The following is a 23374-nucleotide window of genomic DNA, read 5'->3' on the forward strand; positions in this document are numbered from 1 at the left end:
GGAATCAGTCTGGTGAACCTTCGCTGCACTCCCTCAATAGCAAGAACGTCCATCCTCAGATTAGGAGACCAAAACTGAACACAATATTCCAGGTGAGCCAGTAAGACCTCCCTGCTCCTATACTCAAATCCCCTAGCTATGAAGGCCAACATACCATTTGCCTTCTTCACCACCTGCTGTACCTGCATGCCAACTTTCAATGACTGATGAATCATGACACCCAGGTCTTGTTGCACCGCCCCTTTTCCTAATCTGCCGCCATTCAGATAATATTCTGTCTTCACGTTTTTGCTCCCAAAGTGGATAACCTCACATTTATCCACATTATACTGCATCTGCTATGCATTTGCCCACTCACCTAACCTGTCCAAGTCACCCTGCAGCCTCCTCGCGTCTCCCTCACACCACTACCCAGTTTAGTGTCATCTGCAAACTTGGAGATATTACACTCAATTCCTTCATCCAAATCATTGATGTATATTGTAAAGAGCTGGGGTCCCAGCACTGAGCCCTGCAGCACTCCACTAGTCACTGCCTGCCATTCTGAAAAGGACCCGTTTATCCCGACTCTCTGCTTTGTGTCTGCCAACCAGTTCTCTATCCACATCAGTATATTACCCCCAATACGATGTGCTTTGATTTTGCACAGCAATCTCTTGTGTGGGACCTTGTCAAAAGCCTTTTGAAAGTCCAAATACACCACATCCACTGGTTCTCCCTTGTCCACTCTGCTAGTTACATCCTCAAAAAATTCCAGAAGATTTGTCAAGCATGATTTTCCCTTCATAAATCCATGCTGACTTGGACCGATCCTCTCACTGCTTTCCAAATGCGCTGCTATTTCATCCTTAATTGATTCCAACGTTTTCCCCACTACTGATGTCAGGCTAACCGGTCTATAATTACCCACTTTCTCTCTCCCTCCCTTTTAAAAAGTGGTGTTACATTAGCTACCCTCCAGTCCACTGGAACTGATCCAGAGTCGATAGACTGTTGTAAAAAGATCACCAATGCATCCACTATTTCTGGGGCCACTTCCTTAAGTACTCTGGGATGCAGACTATCAGGCCCCGGAGATTTATCGGCCTTTAATCCCATCAATTTCCCTAACACAATTTCCCGCTTAATAAGGATATCCTTCAGTTCCTCCTTCTCACCAGACCCTCTGTCCTCTAGTACTTCCGGAAGGTTATTTGTGTCTTCCTTCGTGAAGACAGAACCAAAGTATTTGTTCAATTGCTCTGCCATTTCTTTGTTCTCCATTATAAATTCACCTGAATCCGACTGCAAGGGACCTACATTAGTCTTCACTAATCTTTTTCTCTTCACATATCTATAGAAGCTTTTGCAGTCAGTTTTTATGTTCCCAGCAAGCTTCCTCTCATACTCAATTTTCCCCCTCTTAATTAAACCCTTTGTCCTCCTCCGCTGAATTCTAAATTTCTCCCAGTCCTCAGGTTTGTTGCTTTTTCTGGCCAATTTATATGCCTCTTAATCCTGGAGCTGAGTATTGCTCGTAATTCCTGATATATGGAAAATTTCAAGAGACTATTTTTCAAATTCCATTGAGCGAAATTTCGATATAACTATTTGTTCTGCTGCTTCACTGGATGTCTTTGTAATGGAATCACAAATCCTGACTCAAGGCACTGTATCAATGCAAGTTATTATATTTTTCCAATGAAAGTAGGCATTAATACTGCTTGTTCTGTTTCTTTTACACAGGATTGCAACCTGTACAGTTACATCAACCTAGTATTTCCCTACAGCTGACAAAACATTCCTAATCTCATTTATCTAAATTATAATTTGTCAGACTTACCAAAAATACAACTACTGATGTAAAAAGTAAGAAGGACGACATCCGAGGTGCGAACAATGTCTCTCCTTTGCTTTCAGAAAGCAGATGACCCTTCTTTAACACACCATAAAGAAAAGCAAATACCATACCATGTAGGACTGCCTGTAGAGAAACAGAAGTACATCAGAATAAATAAAGTAAAAAAAGACATGTTATATTTTCACAGCATTGAGTAATTTTAAATGAGTGCATATACAACCATACACAAAGGTCATAAAATGGTAATATCACAAACCATTTTAATCAACTGATTAAATTTCTCAATTGGGGTAAAGCCAATTTTGCTGAGCTGAGATTTGGCCAAAGTGGACTGGAAACAGCTACCTGATGGTAAATCAGTGTCTGAGCAGTGGAAGGTATTCAAGGAGGAAATCCTGAGGGTTCAGAGCAAGTATGTTCCCTTAAAGAAAAAGGGTGGGGCTAACAAATCTAGAGCCCCCTGGATGCCAAGGGACATAGGGCAAGATAAAGAAAAAAAGGGAAGCTTATGATAGATACCGAGAACTCAATACTGCAGAAACTCTGAGTATAAAAAGTGCCAGGGTGCAATTAAAAAAGATATCAGGAAAGCAAAGAGAGCATAAAAGAATGTTAGCAAGTAAAATCAGGGAAAACCAAAAATGTTTTATAAATACATTAAGAGCAAGATGATAACTAGAGAAAAAGAGTGGGGCCTATTAGAGACCATAAAGGAAGTGTGTGTATGTGTGTGGAGGCAGAAGACATGGGTATGATTCTTAATGAATACTTTGCATCTGTTTTCACAAAAGAGAGGGGCGATGCAGACTTTGCAATGAGGGAGGAGGAGTATGAAATATTATTCGAGATAAACAGACTGAGAGGGGAATTATTGAGGGGCTTAGCAGCTTTGAAAGTGGATAAATCCCCAGGCCCGGATGAAATATATCCCAGGATGTTAAGAGAAGCAAGAGAGGAAATAGCAGAGGCTCTGAACATCATTTTTCAGTCCTCTCTGGCTACAGGTGTGGTGCCAGAGGACCGGAGGATTGCGAATGTTGTACCTTTGTTTAGAAAGGGAAAAGGGGATAGACCGAGTAATTACAGGCCAGTCAGCCTAACCTGTGGTGGGAACATTATTGGAAAAAATCCTGAGGTGTGGATAAATCTTCATTTGGAAAGTCTTGGATTAAACAAGGACAGTCAGCATGGATTTGTTAAGGGAAGGTCATGTCTGACAAACTTGATTGAATTTTGTACCGATGGATGTGGTGTATTTAGATTTCCAAAAGGCATTCGATAAGGTGCCATACAAAAGATTACTGCAGAAGATAAAGGTACGCAGAGTCAGAGGAAATGTATTAGCATGGATCGAGAATTGGCTGGCTAACAGAAAGCAGAGAGTCGGGATAAATGGATCCTTTTCGGGTTGGAAATCAGTGGTTAGTGGTGTGCCACAGGGATCGGTGCTGGGACCACAACTGTTTACAATATACATAGATGACCTGGAAGAGGGGACGGAGTGTAGTGTAACAAAATTTGCAGATGACACAAAGATTAGTGGGAAAGCGGGTTGTGTGGAGGACACAGAGAGGCTGCAAAGAGATTTAGATAGGTTAAGCAAATGGGCTAAGGTTTGGCAGATGGAATACAATGTCGGAAAATGTGAGGTCATCAACCTTGGGAAAAAAAACAAACAGTAAAAGGGATTATTATTTGAATGGGGAGAAATTACAACATGCTGCGGTGCAGAGGGACCTGGGGGTCCTTGTGCATGAATCCCAAAAAGTTAGTTTGCAGGTGCAGCAGGTAATCAGGAAGGCGAATGGAATGTTGCCCTTCATTGCGAGAGGGATGGAGTACAAAAGCAGGGAGGTCCTGCTGCAACTGTACAGGGTATTGGTGAGGCCGCACCTGGAGTACTGCGTGCAGTTTTGGTCACCTTACTTAGCTTTGGAGGGGGTACAGAGACGATTCACTAGGCTGATTCCGGAGATGAGAGGGTTACCTTATGATGATAGATTGAGTAGACTGGGTCTTTACTCATCGGAGGTCAAAGGATAAGGGGTGATCTTGTAGAAACATTTAAAATAATGAAAGGGATAGACAAGATAGAGGCAGAGAGGTTGTTTCCACTGGTCGGGAGACTAGAACTAGGGGGCACAGCCTCAAAATACGGGGGGAGCCAATTTAAAACCGAGTTGAGAAGGAATTTCTTCTCCCAGAGGGTTGTAAATCTGTGGAATTCTCTGCCCAAGGAAGCAGTTGAGGCTAGCTCATTGAATGTATTCAAATCACAGATAGATAGATTTCTAACCAACAAGGGAATTAAAGTTTATGGGGAGCGGGCGGGTAAGTGGAGCTGAGTCCACGGCCAGATCAGCCATGATCTTGTTGAATGGCGGAGCAGGCTCGAGGGACTAGATGGCCTACTCCTGTTCCTAATTCTTATGTTCTTATGTTGAGAGGAGGTAACCAGCAGGGTTGATGAGAGCAGTACATAGGAAGTTGTGTATATGAATTTGAGCAAAGCTTTTGATAAGGTCCCACATGGTAGACTGGTCACAAAAGTAAAAGCCCATGGGATCCAGGGCAAAATGGCAAGTTGGATCCAAGATTGGCTCAGAGGCAGGAAGCAAAGGGTAACGGTTGATGGGTGTTTTTGGCTATATCCAGTGGGGTTCTACAGGGCTCAGTGCTGGGTCCCTTGCTTTGTGTGGTATATATCAATGACTTGAACTTGAATGTTGGGGGCATGATTAACAAGTTTGCAGATGACACTAAAATAGGCTATGTGGTTGATATTGAAGAAGAAAGCTGCGGACTGCTGGAAGATATCAATGCACTGGTCAGGTGGGCAGAACAGTGGCAAATGGAATTCAATCTGGATAAGTGTGAGGTAATGCATTTGGGGAGGTCTAAGGGAATACACATTATATGGTATAACACAAAGTGTAGAGGAACAAACGGACCTTGGAGTGCAGGTTCACAGATCCCTGAAGGTAGCAGGCAAGATAGATAAGGTAGTTCAGAAGGCAATATGGAATACTTGGCTTTTATTAGTCGAAGCATGGAATACAAGAGCTAGGACGTTATGCTTGAACTGTATAAAACACTGGCTAGGCTGCAGTTGAAGTCCTGTGTGCAGTTCTGGTCACCACATTACAGGAAAGATGTGATTCTACTGGAAAGGGTGCAGAGGAGATTTTCAAGAATGTTGCCTGGACTGGAGAATTTTGGCTATGAGGAAAGATTGGAGATGCTGGGTCTGTTTTCTCTAGAACAGGGGAGGCTGAGGGGAGACCCGATTGAGGTGTATAAAATTATGAGGAGCCTGGATTGAGTGGATAGGAAGGACCTGTTTCCCTTGGCAGAGGGGTCAACAAACAGGAGGCATAGATTTAAAGTAATTGGGGGGAGGTATAGAGGAGACAAGAGGGGAAATTTCTTTACCCAGAGGGTGATGGGGGTCTGGAACTCACTGCCTGAAAGGGTGGGAGAGGCAGAAACCCTCATCACATTTTAAAAATATTTGGATGTGCACTTAAAATGCCGTAACCTACAGGGCTACGGACCAAGAGCTGGAAAGTGGGATCAGGTTGATAGCTCTTAAATTTCTATAATAAAGAATGCAGAACATAGCAAAATGATTTTAGAATGATCTGGAAGATAAAGGCACATTTTGGGTGGAAATTGGTCTCTGTATCTTGCTCTCAACTCCTGCTGTGGTTAGCCTAATAAGAAAAATCCATTATAACCTTTCCTTATTTGTTAAAGAAGCTATTTAAATGACAAACCCGCTTATTCTTTACAGAAAAGGACAAAGTTTACATCCATCTCAACAACCCAGTCTAATCTGTTTATTTTCTTCCTTCAGGGTCAATCTGCTTCAAACATTAAAGCCACAAATCAAATACACAAAAAGTTACAAAATAAAGACACTACTAACCATAAAATACAAATAAATTACTAATTACTACTGAAAGTATTCACTGCTTAACATAATTGGTTTGTTTTTGAAGACACAGCCCTTCCCTTTCAACTTTTAATTCCTAATAATTATTGCAATCGCTCAATTCATAGGACAAGACTAATCTGTATGAACAGTTTAACTCATTTTAGTAATGTCTATAAATTCAGATTAAGCCTCAAAAGCAAGAGAACTTTAGCCTTGTGATTCATACATTAGGACACTGAATTTGACTTTTCTCACATTAAAAAAACAAACAGGCATGAGTAATAACCTGGTTGAGAGAACTAAAAAAAATCTTATGCAATTTATTGCTGGAAGAACTAAGGTCTGCATTTTCCGGTCCTTTGCACTCCGGGTGTCGCCCCGGAGCAACATGAAATGGGGCGGCGAGGTCTCCTGCGGCTGGTTGTGATCCTCAGGTTGGGTTTAGCAGCGGCGCTGCTGCGCTGGGTGTACAACGCCTCTTGTTGCGACACCATCCGAGTTTTGACTCAAACCCGTTCCGTAAGCCTGGAATCGCGCCTTGCAATGACTGCCTGGGAAACCAGAGCGATCCAGTCATGCCGGCGGTGGTTAGGAAGGTAAAGTGCTGTAAAGGTAAGTGCGAGTGCGTGTTCTTTTTAGTTTTTTAGGGTTTCCCCCACCCCACAAAGCCTCTCTCGGAGCATACAAGGCCTGGCAATTTAGTTTGCGAGTTTCCCATTTTTGCGCCTCGAAAGTTGTACGTCTCCCTTCGCACTGCACACCCTGGTGCAGGGCCCAGATGCCCAAACCTCCTTACTAAAGCGCAATCTATTCCCGGCCGGTAACTTTCCCGCCCCCATTTTCGCCCCGACAACAGAAAAGCCTAAAATCCAGCCCTAAACCTTTAACTTTCAGATCATTCAACTATTGCAACATTTAAACAAGAGGTCTATCATGTGACAGCTAATACAAGGTTACGTACAAAGCGATCCAACTTCCATCGAAACCACCATTCATGAACGGATCCCTGCCACTCAAATAGCTTTGAAATTGGCCACACTGAAAAAGTAGTTTCAAAAGAACTCTGAAATAAACAAAAACAAACCATGCTTAGACATTCAACACAGTATTAAGTAGGTTAGCGTAGCAATCACACATGGAATAAATGTAAACTTTCATGTATGCTGTGAACAAATCCAGTGTCTAAAAGTCTGGTTGAAGCTTAATGCAAGTTAACTTAAGTCACAGGTCAGTGCTCGTTTGCACTAAAATGCACAAGTATGGTTTCTAGCTTGTGTCACACCTGATAAAACAAAGATCACTTGATCATCATCATAGGCAGTTCCTTGGAATCGAGGAAGACTTGCTTCCACTCTAAAAATGAGTCCTCGGGTAGCTGAATAGTCCAATATGAGAGCCACAGTCCCTGTCACAGGTGGGACAGATAGTTGTTGAGGGTAAGGGAGGGTGGGACGGATTTGCCGCACGCTCTTTCCGCTGCCTGTGCTTGATTTCTGCATGCTGTCGGTGATGAGACTCGAGGTGCTCAGTGCCCTCCCGGATGCACTTCCTCCACTTAGGGTGGTCTTTGACCAGGGATGCCCAGATGTCGGTGGGGATGTTGCACTTTCAGGGAGGCTTTCAGTATGTCCTTCTAATGTTTTCTCTCCCCACCTTTGGCTTGTTTGCCGTGAAGGAGTTCTGCGTAGAGCGCTTGCTTTGGGAGTCTCGTATCTGGCATGCGGACAATGTGGCCTGCCCAGCGGAGCTGATCAAGTGTGGTCAGTGCTTCAATGCTGGGTACGTTGGCCTGGTCGAGGACGCTAATGTTGGTGCATCTGTCCTCCCAGGGGATTCATAGGATCTTGCAGTGATATCGTTGGTGGTATTTCTTCAGCGACTTGAGGTGTCTACTGTACATGGTCTATGTCTCTCAGCCATACAGGAGGGCAGGTATTACTACAGCCCTGTAGACCATGAGGTTGGTGGCAGATTTGATGGCCTGGTCTTCAAACACTCTTTTCCTCAGGTGGCTGAAGGCTGCACTGGAGGCGGTGTTGAATCTCGTCATCAATGTCTGCTCTTGTTGAAAAGAGGCTCCCGAGGTATAGGAAATGGTCCACGTTGTCCAGGGCCGTGCCATGGATCTTGATGACGGCGGGGGGCAGAGCTGTGCGGAGAGGACAGGCTGGTGGAGGACCTTTGTCTTACGGATGTTTAGTGTAATGCCTATGCTTTCGTACGCCTCAGTAAATACTTCGACTATGTCCTGAAGTTCAGCCTCTGTATGTGCGCAGACGCAGACGTCATGCGTACTGTAACTCGACGACAGAGGTTGGGGTGGTCTTGGACCTGGCCTGGAGACGGCAAAGGTTGAACAGGTTCCCACTGGTTCTGTAGTTTAATTCCACTCCAGCAGGGAGCTTGTTGACTGTGAGGTGGAGCATGGCAGCGAGGAAGATTGAGAAGAGGGTTGGGGCAATGACGCAGCCTTGTTTGACCCCAGTCCGGACGTGGATTGGGTCTGTAATGGATCCGGATCACGGCCTGCATGTCGCCGTGGAGCAGGCGGAGGATGTTGATGAACTTTTGGAGGCATCCGAAACGGAGGAGGATGCTCCATAGACCCTCGCGGTTGAGTGACAAACATCTTTGTAAGGTTGAAGGCGGCCATATATAAGGGCTGGCACTGTTCCCTGCATTTTTCCTGCAGCTGTATTCTATTTCAAACTTGGTTAGTAATTGGGATAGTAAGTTAACATTTATGTACTTCCAACTTCACAGTCCAAAACAATGGTGGTTCATAACATGTGTATTTGTGATCCAGAAGGTAAGAAAGAAAAATTTATATAGCGCTTTTCATCACCGGACATCTCAAAGCGCTTTACAGCCAATGAAGTACTTTTGGAGTGTAATCACTGTTGTAATGTGGGAAACGTGGCAGCCAACTTACACACAGCAAACTCCCACAAACAGCAATATAATAATGACCAGATAATCTGTTTTTGTTATGTTGATTGAGGGATAAATATTGGCCAGGAAACCAGGGATAACTCCCCTGCTCTTCTTCGAAATAGTGCCATGGGATCTTTTACGTGCACCTGAGAGGATAGACGTCTCATCCGAAAGATGGCATCTCCGACAGTGCAACACTCCTTCAGCACTGCACTGGAGTGTCAGCCTAGATTTATGTGCTCAAGTTACTGGAGTGGGACTTGAACCCACAACTTTCTGACTCAGTGTGCAGATGAGAAAGTAGTTTGGCAAACTCATGTTTAGATGAAGGAATAGACAATGACCGAGTAAACCCTCTTTAAGAGTCTCTTTTGTTACTGAGCTTTTTTCGAGGAAAATATCTTTAACTGTTTCTGTAGCAAAATGTTGCAACAGCACTCAAAGGTGTTGCTTTCTGGATCATCTTTATTTGCTTTTAAACTAATGGCTCTGCAGATATTAAAGTGAGAAATCGTTCAATTTAATAATACAAACAAAATAAATGAGAAGTGAACAAAAATAAGGAATGACTCAGCTGGTTAAACTGAACAACACAGTCCAGAAAAGATCCCAGATTGGTGCCGAGTTACACAATCTCTCATCAGCCTGGGCAACAATGGGAATGGTACAATTGGCCTCTGCGGAAACAAAGTCAGCTAGGGCTCCAGGTCCCAGGAGGCCCAAGCCAAATTTAGCATTGCGCCTCATCAGTATGAAACCAGCGAGCTGTGTGTATCAATTAGACATCCCGGTGCAGCTCACCGAGTGGACTCTGATGAATTTTGGCCAGCTCCGATGCCATAGCTTGGTCTGCGGGGGGGGGGGGGTGGGGTAAGAAGCCCAATACAGCAACAGCCAGGAGGAACCTGTGTGTGACCATGGGCTAGATTTTCCACATTTTTTGCATGCTTAACGCCCACTTAATGTCCATTTTACAGCTGAAATGACATACAACACCCAAATATCGTCCATTTAGCCACAAAATGGAAACTGACAGGCATTTTTTGGAAACTTATCACTGACAGTTACTTTCCCCACGTGCGTAATGCTGGGGAAAAAATATCCCCCGCCCACTTTTTTTAGGCAGAATCATCAGAATGGGTGAAATCAGCGCCCATAATATCAGCCAGCATTAGTTCCCGCACGGAATTAACGGCGAGATTCAATAATACCGACCGCCCATCTTTTTTTGTCGTAAAGAGCACATTTGGAGAAACTGACGCCCAGATCATCGCCCACCGTCACTTTCACCACCTCGCACACATCACTCACCCAAAAAACCACCCGGAAAAAGTGAAACTGTTCGGAACTAAAGCCAGCGGTGTGGCTGCCTTTTTTAAAATCGCATGTCGCTTCATTCAAAAGGCTGCTTCAACTTCAGGGGAGTTTGGATTGACTCTGGAGTTCTTCTCAGGTGAAGTGACCATCTCAACAGACATATTTTCAGACTCTGGATTATTGGGGGTTTACTGTAGGGGTATTTTAGTGAGAAAATTATTTCTTCTGATCAATCACTATTATACTTTCATTGCAATGGGGCCAGCCATTTCTCAGCCTGTATCAATTAATATGCAGATGGCTCAATGTCTGATGCACATCATTATGTCCCCAATTTAAGATATGCAAGAATGAGGGGGGGGGGGGCCAGACCATACACACCCCGCACGGACAGGGAAAATAGGTCTTCCTCGACGTGTCCGACCACACCTTTGCACTTCCAAAGGTAGTGATCAATGAAATATGTGGGCTCATCAGGCCACATATGCAGCCTGCCATCAGGACATCCGTGTCGGTCGAGGTCAAGGTCACCGGGGCACTATCTTTCTACGCATCCGGTCCCTTTCGGGCCTCCGCGGTCAAGATTTGCCCTCTGTCTCACCAGGTCACCCATCGCTGCATTAGACAGGTCACAGAGGCCCTGTACGCACCAAGGATGGACTTTATCAGCATCCCTATGACCATGGAGGCTCAGACTGACAGGGCTGGAGCATTCTTCTGCATTGCTAAGTTCCCCAGGGTGCAGGGAGTTATACAGTGCACTAACATCGCCATGCAGCCACCTTCTCAGGACCCAGAGCTTTACCGTAACAGGAAAGGATTTCACTCCCTGAAGGTCCAACTAGTTGTCGACCACAACCAGATCATAATGGCAGTGAATGCCAAATGTCCGGCCAGCTTCAATGAGGCTCACATCCTGCATGAGAGCGCTGTCTCTGACATCTTTAAGAATCAGTCACAAGGACAATGCTGGATATTTGGTGATAACCAAAATGGCCGAGCCACTTGGCTGATGACCCCCCTGCATTACACCCACACAGAGAAGCGATACAACCAGGGCCACAGAGACACACGCAATGTGGTCCACAAAACAATAACTGTGCTTAAGCAGATGTCTGAATCACTCAGGAGGGGAGCTACAAAACAACCCTGAGCAAGTAGGTAAATTCGTGGTCGTGTGCTCCATGCTGCACAACCTGGCTATCAGGAGGGGCCAAGATTTGCCAGAAGGGACCGATGCTCCACCTCAGGAGAGGAAGAGGACGGCAAGGGGCTGGATGTTGACCTAGGGCCAGACAATCAGGCTAGCTATGCAACCATGCCCACGACCCCCTCCAGACCGCAGGAAAGGGTCCGTGGTGGCTACATAGCTGCAAGACTCTTGCGTGTGGAGCTGATATCTGAACGATGTGCCTGAAAGAACGTTGCTGCGAGTGACAACGCTGACACACTGCTGTGCGTGTGCAGCTCAGACATCAATGGTGCCCATTACCTTAGTGCCAGTTAAAAGTTTATGTTGATTGAAGTTAAGTTTTATTTAACCCTTTCTTGTTAAGGAATCACCAGTGTGCAACGGTCCAGCTATCTGAGACAATGCGTAACAAGGTTATGTTCAATAAAAAAAACGTTTATACGAACATTGGTCTGAAATCATAAGTATCACGGGGAAAAACACCCAACCTCCACCCACGCCCTACTTTTTCCACCATTGGCATCAATCAAATGTTCAACATGTCCAGCAACACACAATACAAATGCAAAGCAGGAGGGTGGTCCCCTCCCCCCTATACATTACAACAAATTGCAGACACCCATATGGAGATATAACACAGCCATCACCTGCGGACATGCACCTCACTTTCCTTCCCCCCACCTCTACCCCTTCCCTTCCTTGCTCCACGGCGCCTGGACAAGGAGCTCCTCACGCAGTGCCTCATTTGGGGGGGCGGGGGGAATGAAGGCAGATGCGGTCGTTGCATGGGTATGGGAGCAGGTAGTGCCAAGGGGGCAACATTCTCTGATGCAGAAGCAGGATCTTGGTCTTCCTTCTCATCTGTCGTTCACAGTGGTGGTGCGGAACCTAGGGGTGGAGTGCTGCGCTCTGGGACCACTGGGAGGCCTGTGCCAGCAGTGTTCCTGGCTATCACATCCAGGGCCTCCGCCATCCGCGGAATGCACTCAGTCAGGATATGCCCCCCAATGCTTCGATGAGCTGGTCACCAATGTCTACAGTCCTCCTGGACAACTGTACCATCTCTCCGCTCTCATGTGGCGCTTGTGGACCAGACCTGCCTCTTCCACGAGGCCTCCGCGGGGTTGGCGCCATCCTGGGGACAAATGGGGTGCCCTGTGGCGAGGTGTTTGGGCCCGGTACCTCCAGAGTGGAGGCGGGAATGACCGAAGGACCACGAGATGGCCCTCGGGTGGAATGGTTTCTGGAGCGTGGCGATGCAGATTCCTCGAAGTCCGTGCTCTCATCCATAGAGAACAGACCCAGCGGATTGACGGGCGAGAATTGGAGCTCCTCAGCACCAGATGTAGGGTCGTCCGGAGAGTCGAGCCTCGCGCCCCCACCTTCTGGCCTCTGTGGTCTTGCCTGGGGCCGCGCTACTGGCTGAGCTGCAAAACACAAATGAGGTTATTAGAAGAGAAGGGGGTACTAGGGTCACAAGATGAGTCCAGCGCTGCACACACAGCATATGCACGACAAAAGCACCACCGCTATCAAAATAATCACAGACATCACATTTCAAGACCATCAACACATTTGCATTGCAATGATTTTCATTAGGCTAGCATTATTTCTAGGACAATTTTAGAAATCATGATTGTTCGGATATGAGTGGGTGTGGCATCTATTGATTTTACATCACGCAATGATGTAAACTTTACTCACGTGGCATCACTTCAGTATCTGCAGATGCTTCTGTAGCTGTCCGGGTGTGCTTCCCCACGAGTGCGAGCACCCGCTCCTCCATCTCAGTGATGTCGCTGGGGACTGGTGGCCCCCCCACCCGTTCGCCTCTGCATGGACCTCATCGTCCATAGCTTCTTCTGTAAAAGGTGACAGGATGACATGGCATGAGATCATTGCGTGATATCATTGCTAGGTACTGTCACAGAGACTGATACTACACTTAACCGGCAGATGTAATCATGATTATGATGATAATTATCATTCTTTACCGAAAGACGTGCACCGTGACCACAGGCTTTGAGTAAAACATTCCCAGTAAAAGTGAAAGACCTCACATCTGCTGATAGTCACTCATGAGTTATAAATCAAATTATATAAATATATAAGTACATGTAAATAAATGTAATACTTACTCTTGCAGATTCCACAAGGTCGTTCCATCGTTTGTGGCAGTGGTTGCCCTCACGCACCTCATTGGTCGCCGATGAGACCACCTCTGCTATCTCGGTCCATATCTTCTGGTAGGTCTTTGGGTGGGCTTCCAAAGCCCTCCCCTGTGTCAAATCACTCCAGCGTGACTCGACCTCCTGCAGAAGGGAAGCATTTGCCTCGTCTGAGAACCTCTTGGCTCTTTTGCGCCCTCCAATGGGCTCCTCTCTCACCTCACTGCTCTCTCCAGTGTCAGTCTCCACAGCGTGTTGTGAAGCTTCCTCCTCTCCCTCCATTATAGGCCAAATTCAGACAAATATCTGGCTGGTAACAGCTAATTTTGTTTGCCTATTTGTTCTAAAGCTCTAAACTCTCCCTCCTTCCTCCCAAAGCAGCCACACCACACCCAGACACACCTTCAGTCCCTCTCAGCTCCCTGTCTCCTCTTCTGCGCATGTCATGATAACTCTTGATCTTTTGAATTGCCGGACGGCGACACTTTACGGCAGGTCAGTGAGATTTAATGCTACCGCCCATTTCATATCGCTCGCGGTAACGCCCAATTTCAAAAATGGAGACTAGGTGCTTTGAGAATCGGCGATCTTAAAACTCAATTTTTACCGTCTACGCCGGAAATAACGCCCATTTTTGGGCGATATGCACAAAAGTGTAAAATCTAGCCCCATCTCTAACAATATACAGCAGTTCCTTTAGGATTGCTGGTCAGGCCACTCTCACTTTGTACAACTAGGTGGAAACTTACATGGAACATGCTTCACTTGTAATAAAATTTTGCATCGTGGTTCTACAACAGGCATTCGAACCCCAATTTGCATATGCAAGCTGCTTAACGTGAGCTTGAGGCAGGCTATATGTATATATAGTGACACATAATACAGCTTTGCAGGACCAGTGACGATTCTATGCCTGAAATATGGGCAAAATTAAGTTGAATTTCCCTCTTCCGATCTCTGACAAACAATCCAAGCTAGAAGTGTGCATGTGATGCTTCACATAGCCAGAGAGCTTGTCAATACTCTATGTCCCAGCACATACATGGATTACTTGTCCCACAGGACACACATTTATAGGAGGAAAAATGAACAAAAATGAATTATTACTACATAGGCTGGGCTAAATTGGACCATGTAACACTTGCTTTTAGGCGCTATGTGGCCATATGAGGCTCGAAACTGTGGTCCGAGATGCACACGCGCACTTCCGGTGGAAAGTGCACAGGATAGCATCTTAGTAAAGGGGTTTGTGCATGCAGTTAATGCCTGCTGGCAACATGTAGAGCAGTGAGCTGATGTGAATCAGTGTGCAGTGCTAATTTGAAGCCTCCACTTTTGATCTCCACTGTCTAGCCAACCGTAACCTTGCACATCTAAACACGACATTAAAAAATGAAGCACCCCCACCAATGCTATTTAATGGGATCATGAAGTACTTACGGGTTAGCTGCTAGATTATTTCTTTTGGCTGGTGGTGTAATTGTGTGTTTTTATAGCTTTCCTATCCTTGGCTAAAGTTTCAATATTGTACAGGGAGTAATCTGGCTGGTGCTGAAGTACAGTTGGAGCATCCAAAATCCGGAAACCGAGATAGAGGCCATTCCAGATCTTGGGTGTTTCCGGATTTCGGGTGTTTCCGGATTTCGTAATGTCTTTCCGACGTCCCGAATCCGGAAACACCTGTGCCGAGGCAAGAGGGGTCCGGGGCGGGGTCCGGATTTCAGAACATTTTCCAGATTCCGGACGACCCCGCCACGGATCAGCCCAGTGTCTGGATTCCAGAATATTCTGAATTTCGGAACTCCGGATTTAGGACTCTCAACCTGTACTATTTTGCCATTTAAAAACTTGTGCTGAAAGAAGTTGCCTCCAGACATGGGTGGCCTGGTAGGGCTTCCTGTGAGAATTGGACATGACTGGGAGATTGAAGAAAGGCCACGCAGAGCTGGACAAGCTGCTCGAACAGGGATGAGGAGGATGAGAGGTAGTGAAGGGCTCTCAGCAGGAGGACAAATTCGCCGAGGGTCTTCAGTAAGGACCAATGTTTGAGACGACTTCGCTCCACAAAAGAGGTCATGAGTGAAATCTGCCAGCCATATCTGCAGCCTTAAAGCGGGACAAAGACAGCATTGCCTGTGACCGTCAAGGCTACGAGCAGGCTGCTGCTGGAGATATTAGTAACATCTTGCAGTTTGCAGTATACGGTATAAGAGAGGCCAGTGAGGTTCTCTATACAGAGAAACACGTACATTCCGTTCCCTCCTGCCAGAAACAAGCAGGCGGAGTGAGCACACCATCAGCATTCTCAAGCAACATTTCCACTGCCTGGACCACTGGAAGAGCCCTGCAGTATTCAGCTGAGCTGGTATCAAGATTTGCGATTATTATGCTGCATGCTGCACAGTCTGGCCATTACAAGGCAACAGCCTTTGCCACCACCCATCAGGTGTGAAGCTGAGGACTAGGAGCACGAGGAGGAGGAAGAGGGAGGCTACAATGTAGACAGCCCTTTTCTGTCCAGGTTCTATGTGATCATATTATGAGTGATATCAGTAACCTCAACAACACCTCCCCATTCACCAACAGTGCCACAATCCTTACCTTTCCTCAGTCACTGACCATCACATTGTCCTCTTTCCAACAAAAATAAAAACCACCAGAAAATGTATATTCAAATCCAGTTTTATAAATTAATTCATTATATAATGCATACAAAATTAAATTAATTACCCATGTCTATATATTCCATGCATCTTTACCTATCCTTGTGCTCCACCAGTGGCTGCAGCATGGCTGGTGGATGGCTGCTGACCTTCAATTGAGGAAACTGCAGATGGTCTTGAGCAGCTCTGGGCCTAGAGGCCCCAGCTTCAGACTGGGCAATGGCAAGGGGACTGGCAGAGTGGGAGCAAGAATGTCGTCATCTGGAGAGAGGACAGCAGGTTTGTGCTCCACTGCCACTCTGCTGGGGCGGTGCCTCAGCAATCTTATTGATCAGCAGGAGAACAGATTGATGGATTGCTGTGATGTTCTGGAAGTTCCTTTGAACAGTGATATCCCAGCACCACAATGGCACCAGTTTGAGTTTCAGCACTCAAACCTTTGGAAGCCATTTACGCTGAAATGGAAGCTGTGATATTGGCCATCAGATGCACTAGTTAAAACACTGTATACAGTTCTGGTCACCACATTACAGGAAAGATGTGATTGCACTAGAGAGGGTACAGCGGAGATTTACGAGGATGTGGCCTGGATTGGAGAATTTTAGCTATGAGGAAAGATTGGATAGGCTGGGTTTGTTTTCTTTGGAACAGAGGAGGCTGAGGGGAGACCTTATTGAGGTGTATAAAATTTATGAGCGGCTTAGAAAGTTGATAGGACCTATTTCCATTAGCAGAGGGGTCAACAACCCGGGGGCATAGATTTAAAGTAATTGCTCGGTGGTTTAGAGGGGATTTGAGGGGAAATTATTTCACCCAGAGGGTGGTGGGGGTCTGGAACTCGCTGCCTGAAATATGGTAGAGGCAGAAACCCTCTCATTTAAAAAGTATTTGGATGTGCACTTGAAGTGCCGTAACCTATAACGCTATAAGACCAAGAGCTGGAAGTGGGATTAGGCTGGATAGCTCTTTGTCGGCCGGCGTGAACACAATGGGCCGAATTGGCCTCCTTCCATGCTGTAAATTTCTATGCTGGATTCCACAGGTGTGCTGATAGAGGTGGAAAAGGTGGGCTCCAAGCTCTGGGCAAAGCACTGTGCCAAGTTAGAGCTGGACTCCTCCATGCACCATGACATTATGTGCAGGCTTTCTGGCTGGTATTCCAGTGCACCAAGCACCTGGTTGTGCATACTCATCAGCCTTCTTCTGTAGCCTGACCCATCGAAGTCCTCATTCGAGTCCTCTGCAGCAAACTAATGTACAACCTCGCCCTCTGGCAAGCTGGCACCTGCACTATTCTTGTGCCCAGTGTCTCACCACTTGCAGATCTCTCCTCTATCCTGGCGTCTAAAATACAGCCTCTGAGCTGTGAATGTATGATTGAGTGATGGTGTCTCTTCACCTTCACTGTTTTCTTCCTCCTCTGACTGAGAAGGTTCCAGTTCTTGGGTATCTGAAATGAAGAAAGGACGATGATTGGATTGTGGTGAGGAGAAGAGAAGGAAATACGAAGTGCGTGCTTACAACATCTACAGCCTGTGAGTCAGAAGAGATTGTGGGATGAGGGAGAAGTGGGAAGAGGAGGAGGATTAGGTCTGATGATACCCTCATCATCGATCCTTTCAGTGTTGCCAATGGCCACAGCCTCAGCGATGCCCCTTCCCATGATGGCCAGCACTGTCTCCTCCATGGGGGGGGTTAAAACATGCAGACGCACTTGTCCTCCTCCAGTTCTTTCTTGCTGCCTCCTGTTATGCATCCCCTTCTCTGCAAGAAAAAGGAAATGTGTAGTGTCCAGCAATATGTTTGAGTGATGTGGCTGTCATGGTTTAATAGCTGCCAGTGTGTGTGAGGCTTCCAACAGTGCCAAGTATGGGAGGATAAAGTGAACCATATGAATTGAAGGGCTAAGTATTGATTGATAAGAGATTATTGTTATGTGGGTGATGGGTTGTAGTGAGTTGAGCAGTGGATGAGGCTGTTGGTGTAGTTTGTCATTATACTTATACTTGGAACGACACTCCTGGCATTGACCTCTGCCACTACTTCTTCCCACTGCCTCCGGAGCATCTGTCTGTAGAACCCCCACCTCCCCTGTGGATACAGGATGTCACTCCACATCTTGTATCAAGATCTCCAGTGCATTGTCAGAAAATGTTGGCGCTCTCTCTCTCTCACATGTTCAGCCATTCCTCAAAGTATCACAGCACTAGATTCAGTTTTAAAACGACTCCAACCACTTCTTGCAACCACATTGCATCTCCCCTTTAAGAGGTGCAGGCTGCCTTTAAGTAGTGCTAGCCCACCACGGTATTAGGCCCCCTGGTGATGCATTGCTGATGCATACAGCCAATGAACATTGCGGGTAGTGCTGGCTTCACGTAATCATGTAAAGCAGTAGGCAGCACGAATTTTACATGCTGCTTGCAACAAAATGAATGGGCATGGGTCAATTGTGTACCGTGATCCCCAGGCCCATTTTCAGGGGATTTTCCAATTTAACTCTCGATCGCCACTACTAGCACATAGTACCCAAAATCACCTGCAGAAATGGCCAAATAGGATGTTTCTTTGCAATGAAACATTTCTAATGATTTATAAAGTACAATTAGAAATATCAAATCAAATTCAACATTATTCAAATGAAGTACAAAATTGCAATCATCTTTTACTGAAAAGAAATGAAATATTACATTTGTAGAAAAAAAGCCTAGTTTTGGAAAAATCTGTTGTTCCAGCCTGAACATTGATGGAAGTTTAATGATAACCTCAAACATATTTACGTTCTCAAAGTTAGGGTAATAGCGTACATTTTTTTTTTATATAAAGTATTTGGTATCTGAGAATCAATCCCTTTATGACATATGACAGCCCACCAGTGTTTCTCAAAACTAGAAGTTCCAAATTAGTGCATGCAGACAATAGATCAATGGAAGAACACACCATCCTCACCTCTTCCACCAGAGAAGATTAAAAATAGTACACTTCTCCTTCTACTCTATCTGGAAAGAAAAACAGTGAGCTCTACCTTTTCATAATTTTCACTTAAAGAATATAAACACTCACCTGAGAAGCTGCAAATAGGCATATACACAAAAACAAACCAAGCAGTTTGAACACCACCTCCCAATAGGGGGAACAGGAACCTGAAACAAAAATATAAAATTCTATTTTAGATCAGTGTACCAATAAAGTCAGATTATTGCAAAACTATAAAGGACTGTGAAAACATGTACCGAATGCTAAAAATATTCCACGGCAATAAATGATGCTAAACACAATTTGGTGCAATTGACAAACTGAACATAAATGTGAGCATTTGCCTTGCCTACCACTTTAACTATTTTGTGAAAGAATATAAGCTATTAAATAAATTCTTCTCCACCAGCACCACCTGCATAATCCCCAGCCGATTTTATTGTGGTAAGCTTGAGAATCTGCCCTGTTTGATTACAAGAATCACACGTTTTTAATTGGAACTTGTAGCTATCCCTATTATTTGGGGAAACTTGGCAATCTGGCAGTTACATTATGTATCCCCAGGTGGCAGAGGGTTCTAGTTTCTTGCCTCCCCATTTTTCATATCTATCTGCCCATTAGCATAAATGGCCTTCAGATCATTGTTCCATTTCGAGTGAACCAGCAAGTTGACATTTCACACATCTGGTACATGTGCTTGCATTGGCTGATACTGCACAACCTCCCTGCAAAATAAAACTGATGAGTACGAGAACACTTTCTACCTGCTATGTCCATGTCTCTAGCCTGCCCTGCCCACTTCATGGTGCAAGTTGTGGAAAAAATCAGTGCTGCACTTTGTGATTCAACATAAACAAGTATTATACCGTTTTCATCTTTCTTGCCAGTCTGAGGCCAAATGCCTAGAGTGGCATAGATGACCATGAACCAGAAAGTTACTAATGGAACAAAGTAGTAGAACTGATATGGTCGATCCATTACTAGGCACAGTACCACCACCAAGAAATTCAGGCGAAATAATATCTGCAAAATAGGTAAATCAGAGATTACAATTTTCAGCACATTGTCAAAGCTAACAAATAGACACCCTCAATATATACAATCCCTTTGCAAGCAGAGGTGGTTGGGAATAATGAACACAAATCTCAGTATTTTGACAAGTTTTTTTTTTAAAAAACACACAAAAGCAGTATTTTCATTTATTTTTGCTCACTTCCCCACCTTCAATTTCCTTTCCTACTCTTCTGATAAAGGTTCACAACTGAAATATTAACCTGTCTTTTCTCTTTTCAGAAGCTAATAGTAACTTCAGAAGCAGAAGTGCGCATTTCTAGCATGTCCTCTTTTCCTCGGTTTTTAGTATTTGCAGTTTTTTATTTTTCTGGGATCTTAAAAACCATGGCTGATTTTCCCCACCCTAACTCAGGGTTCCAAGGCCAAATGTAGCATCGCAATTATCATCCAAGTCACCCAAGCACCAAGGATTTAACCATTCTGGTTTGTATGGCTCAGTATTACAACAAGCAATACATTTATCCATTAAGTTACCAACGATGCTACAAAAACAAAATTACAAATATTGTCAAGCAAAAAGTGCACCATTATTTTCATACAAGTACAGTACACTGGACATCAGGCTCTGGATCAGTATCAGAGCATGTTTTTGACTTGCAACAAAACGGTTAGGAGGGTTTACCACATTCACTGAGAAGTGCCCAAGGTCACCCCCCTTAACTTTTCATTAGAATTCAAGTGCAAATAAAACTTACTTTTTCACAAAGTAAATTATGGACAGATTTCTGAGAAGTGCAAGAACAATAGGGCAATAATAGTAGGGGAATTCAACTACCCTATTAACTGGGATAGAATCAGTGTAAAAGGTATAGAGGGTGCAGAATTTTAAAATGCATTCAGGAGAACTTTTTTTTAAGCAAGTACATAGCAAGCCCAACAAGCGAGGCGGTTTTGCATTTAGTTATAGGGAATGAAACTAGGCAGGTGCAAGGGATATTAGTGTGAGAGCATTTTGGTGGTAGTGAACATAGTGGTTGGCAACCAGCAACTAGTGGGGTGCCGCAGGGATCAGTGCTGGGACCCCAACTATTTACAATCTATATTAACGACTTGGAAGAAGGGACAGAGTGTAACATAGCCAAGTTTGCTGATGATAAAAAGATGGGAGGAAAAGCAATGTGTGAGGAGGACACAAAAAATCTGCAAAAGGACAGACAGGCTAAGTGAGTGGACAAAAATTTGGCATGCACTTTGGCAGAAAAAAAATCAAAGAGCAAGTTATTATTTAAATGGAGAAAGATTGCAAAGTGCTGCAGTACAGCAGGACCTGGGGTACTTGTGCATGAAACACAAAAGGATAGTATGCAGGTACAGCAAGTAATCAGGAAGGCCAATGGTATCTTGACCTTTATTGCAAAGGGGATGGAGTATAAAAGTCTTGCTACAGCTAAATAGGGTATTGGTGAGGCCACAGCTGGAATACTGCGCGCAATTTTGGTTTCCATATTTACGAAAGGATATACTTGCTTTGGAGGCAGTTCAGAGAAGGTTCACTAGGTTGATTCTGGGGATGAGGGGGTTGACTTATGAGGAAAGGTTGAGTAGGTTGGACCTCTACTCATTGGAATTCAGAAGAATGAGAGGTGATCTTATCGAAACGTATAAGATTATGAGAGGGCTTGGCAAGGTGGATGCAGAGAGGATGTTTCCACTGATAGGGGAGACTAGAACTAGAGGACACGATCTGAGAATAAGGAGCTGCCCATTTAAAACAGATGAGGAGAAATTTCTTCTCTCAGATGGTTGTAAATCTGTAGAATTCACTGCCTCAGAGAGCTGTGGAAGCTGGGACATTGAATAAATTTAAGACAGAAATAGACAGTTTCTTAAACGATAAAGGGATAAGGGGTTATGGGAAGCGGCCAGGGAGGTGGAGCTGAGTCCATGATCAGTCAGCCATAATCTTATTGAATGGCGGAGCAGGCTCGAGGGGCCGTATGGCCTACTCCTGTTCCTATTCCTTATGTTCTTATAATTCAGTTAGGTTTAGCGTAGTTATGGAAAAGGACAAAGATAGACCAGGAATTAAAGATCTCAATTTGGTAAAGGCCAATTTTACTGAGCTGTGTTCGAGTAAAAGTGGACTGGAAACGGTAAATCAGTGTCAGAGCAGTGGGAGACATTTAAGGAGGAGATAGTGAGAGTTCAGAGCAAATATGTTCCACAAGGAAAAACAATGAGACTATATAATCTAGAGCCCCTGGAAGTCAAGGAGCATATAGGGTGCAATAAGACAAAAATGGGAAGATGATGATATCGAGAGTTAAATATTGGAGAAAACCTAGAGGTGTACAGAAAATGTAGCGGTGAAATTAAAAAGGAAATGAGGAAAGCAAAGAAAGGGCATGAAAAAATATTGGCAAGTAAAATCAAGGAAACCCCAAAGATGTTTTATAAATACATAAAGAGCAGGAGGATAACTAAAGAGAATGTAGGGCCTATTCAAGACCAAAAAGGTAACTTGTGTGTGGAGGCAGAAGACATGGGTATGGTTCTTAATGAATATTTTGCATCTGTCTTCACAAGAGAGGGACGATGCAGACATTGTAGTTAAGGAGGAGGAGTGTGAAATATTAGAATTATCAACAGCTGCAATCCGAAAAAATGAGAGCAGAAACTATGATCTGAAATTGTTGAACTCAATGATGAGTCTGGAAGTCTGGAATTGTTGAATCGAAAGTTGAGGTGCTGTTCCTTGAGCTTACGTTGAATTTTATTGGAACGGTGTAGGAAGCCGAAGGCAGAAGTCAGAGTGGGAGTGGAGCGGAGAATTAAAGTGATAGGCTACCAGAAGCTCATGGGTCACGCTTGCGAATACAGTATAGTAAATTGAAACTACAAGTAAATCGCTGTTTCACCTGAAAGGAGTGTTTGCGGCGGTGGACAATGGGAAGGAAGGAGGTAAAAGGACAGGTGTTGCGTCTCCTGCATTTGTACAGGAGACGCAACATGTGGAAAGGGGAGGGGGTGTTGGAGTTAATTGAGGAGTGGACCAGAGTGCCATGGACGGAACAGTCTCTTCGGAATGCTGAAAGGGGAGGGGAAGATGTGTTTAGTGATAGGATCACCCGGGAGGTGGTGGAAATGGTGGAGGATGATCCGTTGAATGTGGAGGCTGTGAGGTGCAAGATGAGGACAAGGGGAATCCTATTGTGGTTCTGGGAGGGAAGGGAAGGAGTGAGAGCAGAAATGCGGGAAATGAAACAGACACTGTCGAGGGTCCAGTCAACCACGATGGAGCGGAATCCTTGGCTGAGGAAAAAGGAAGACAAA

The 23374-nt window shown here is 44.8% G+C and overlaps 1 protein-coding gene across 2 annotated transcripts in view; it reads right to left on the reverse strand.

The window, feature by feature from the left end:
• Positions 1–23374, reverse strand: part of casd1 (CAS1 domain containing 1) — a 200160-nt gene that overhangs the window by 10938 nt on the left and 165848 nt on the right. For both annotated transcript variants that reach the window (XM_070881075.1, XM_070881076.1), the window contains 4 exons: positions 19894–20050; positions 19115–19194; positions 6739–6840; positions 1823–1963 (listed from right to left, as the gene is read on the reverse strand). In XM_070881075.1, coding sequence (XP_070737176.1) covers positions 1823–1963; positions 6739–6840; positions 19115–19194; positions 19894–20050 — 480 coding nt within the window. The remainder of the gene's footprint in view (positions 1–1822; positions 1964–6738; positions 6841–19114; positions 19195–19893; positions 20051–23374) is intronic.

This window comes from Pristiophorus japonicus, chromosome 5, assembly GCF_044704955.1.
Source record: "Pristiophorus japonicus isolate sPriJap1 chromosome 5, sPriJap1.hap1, whole genome shotgun sequence".
NCBI lineage: Eukaryota > Metazoa > Chordata > Chondrichthyes > Pristiophoridae > Pristiophorus > Pristiophorus japonicus.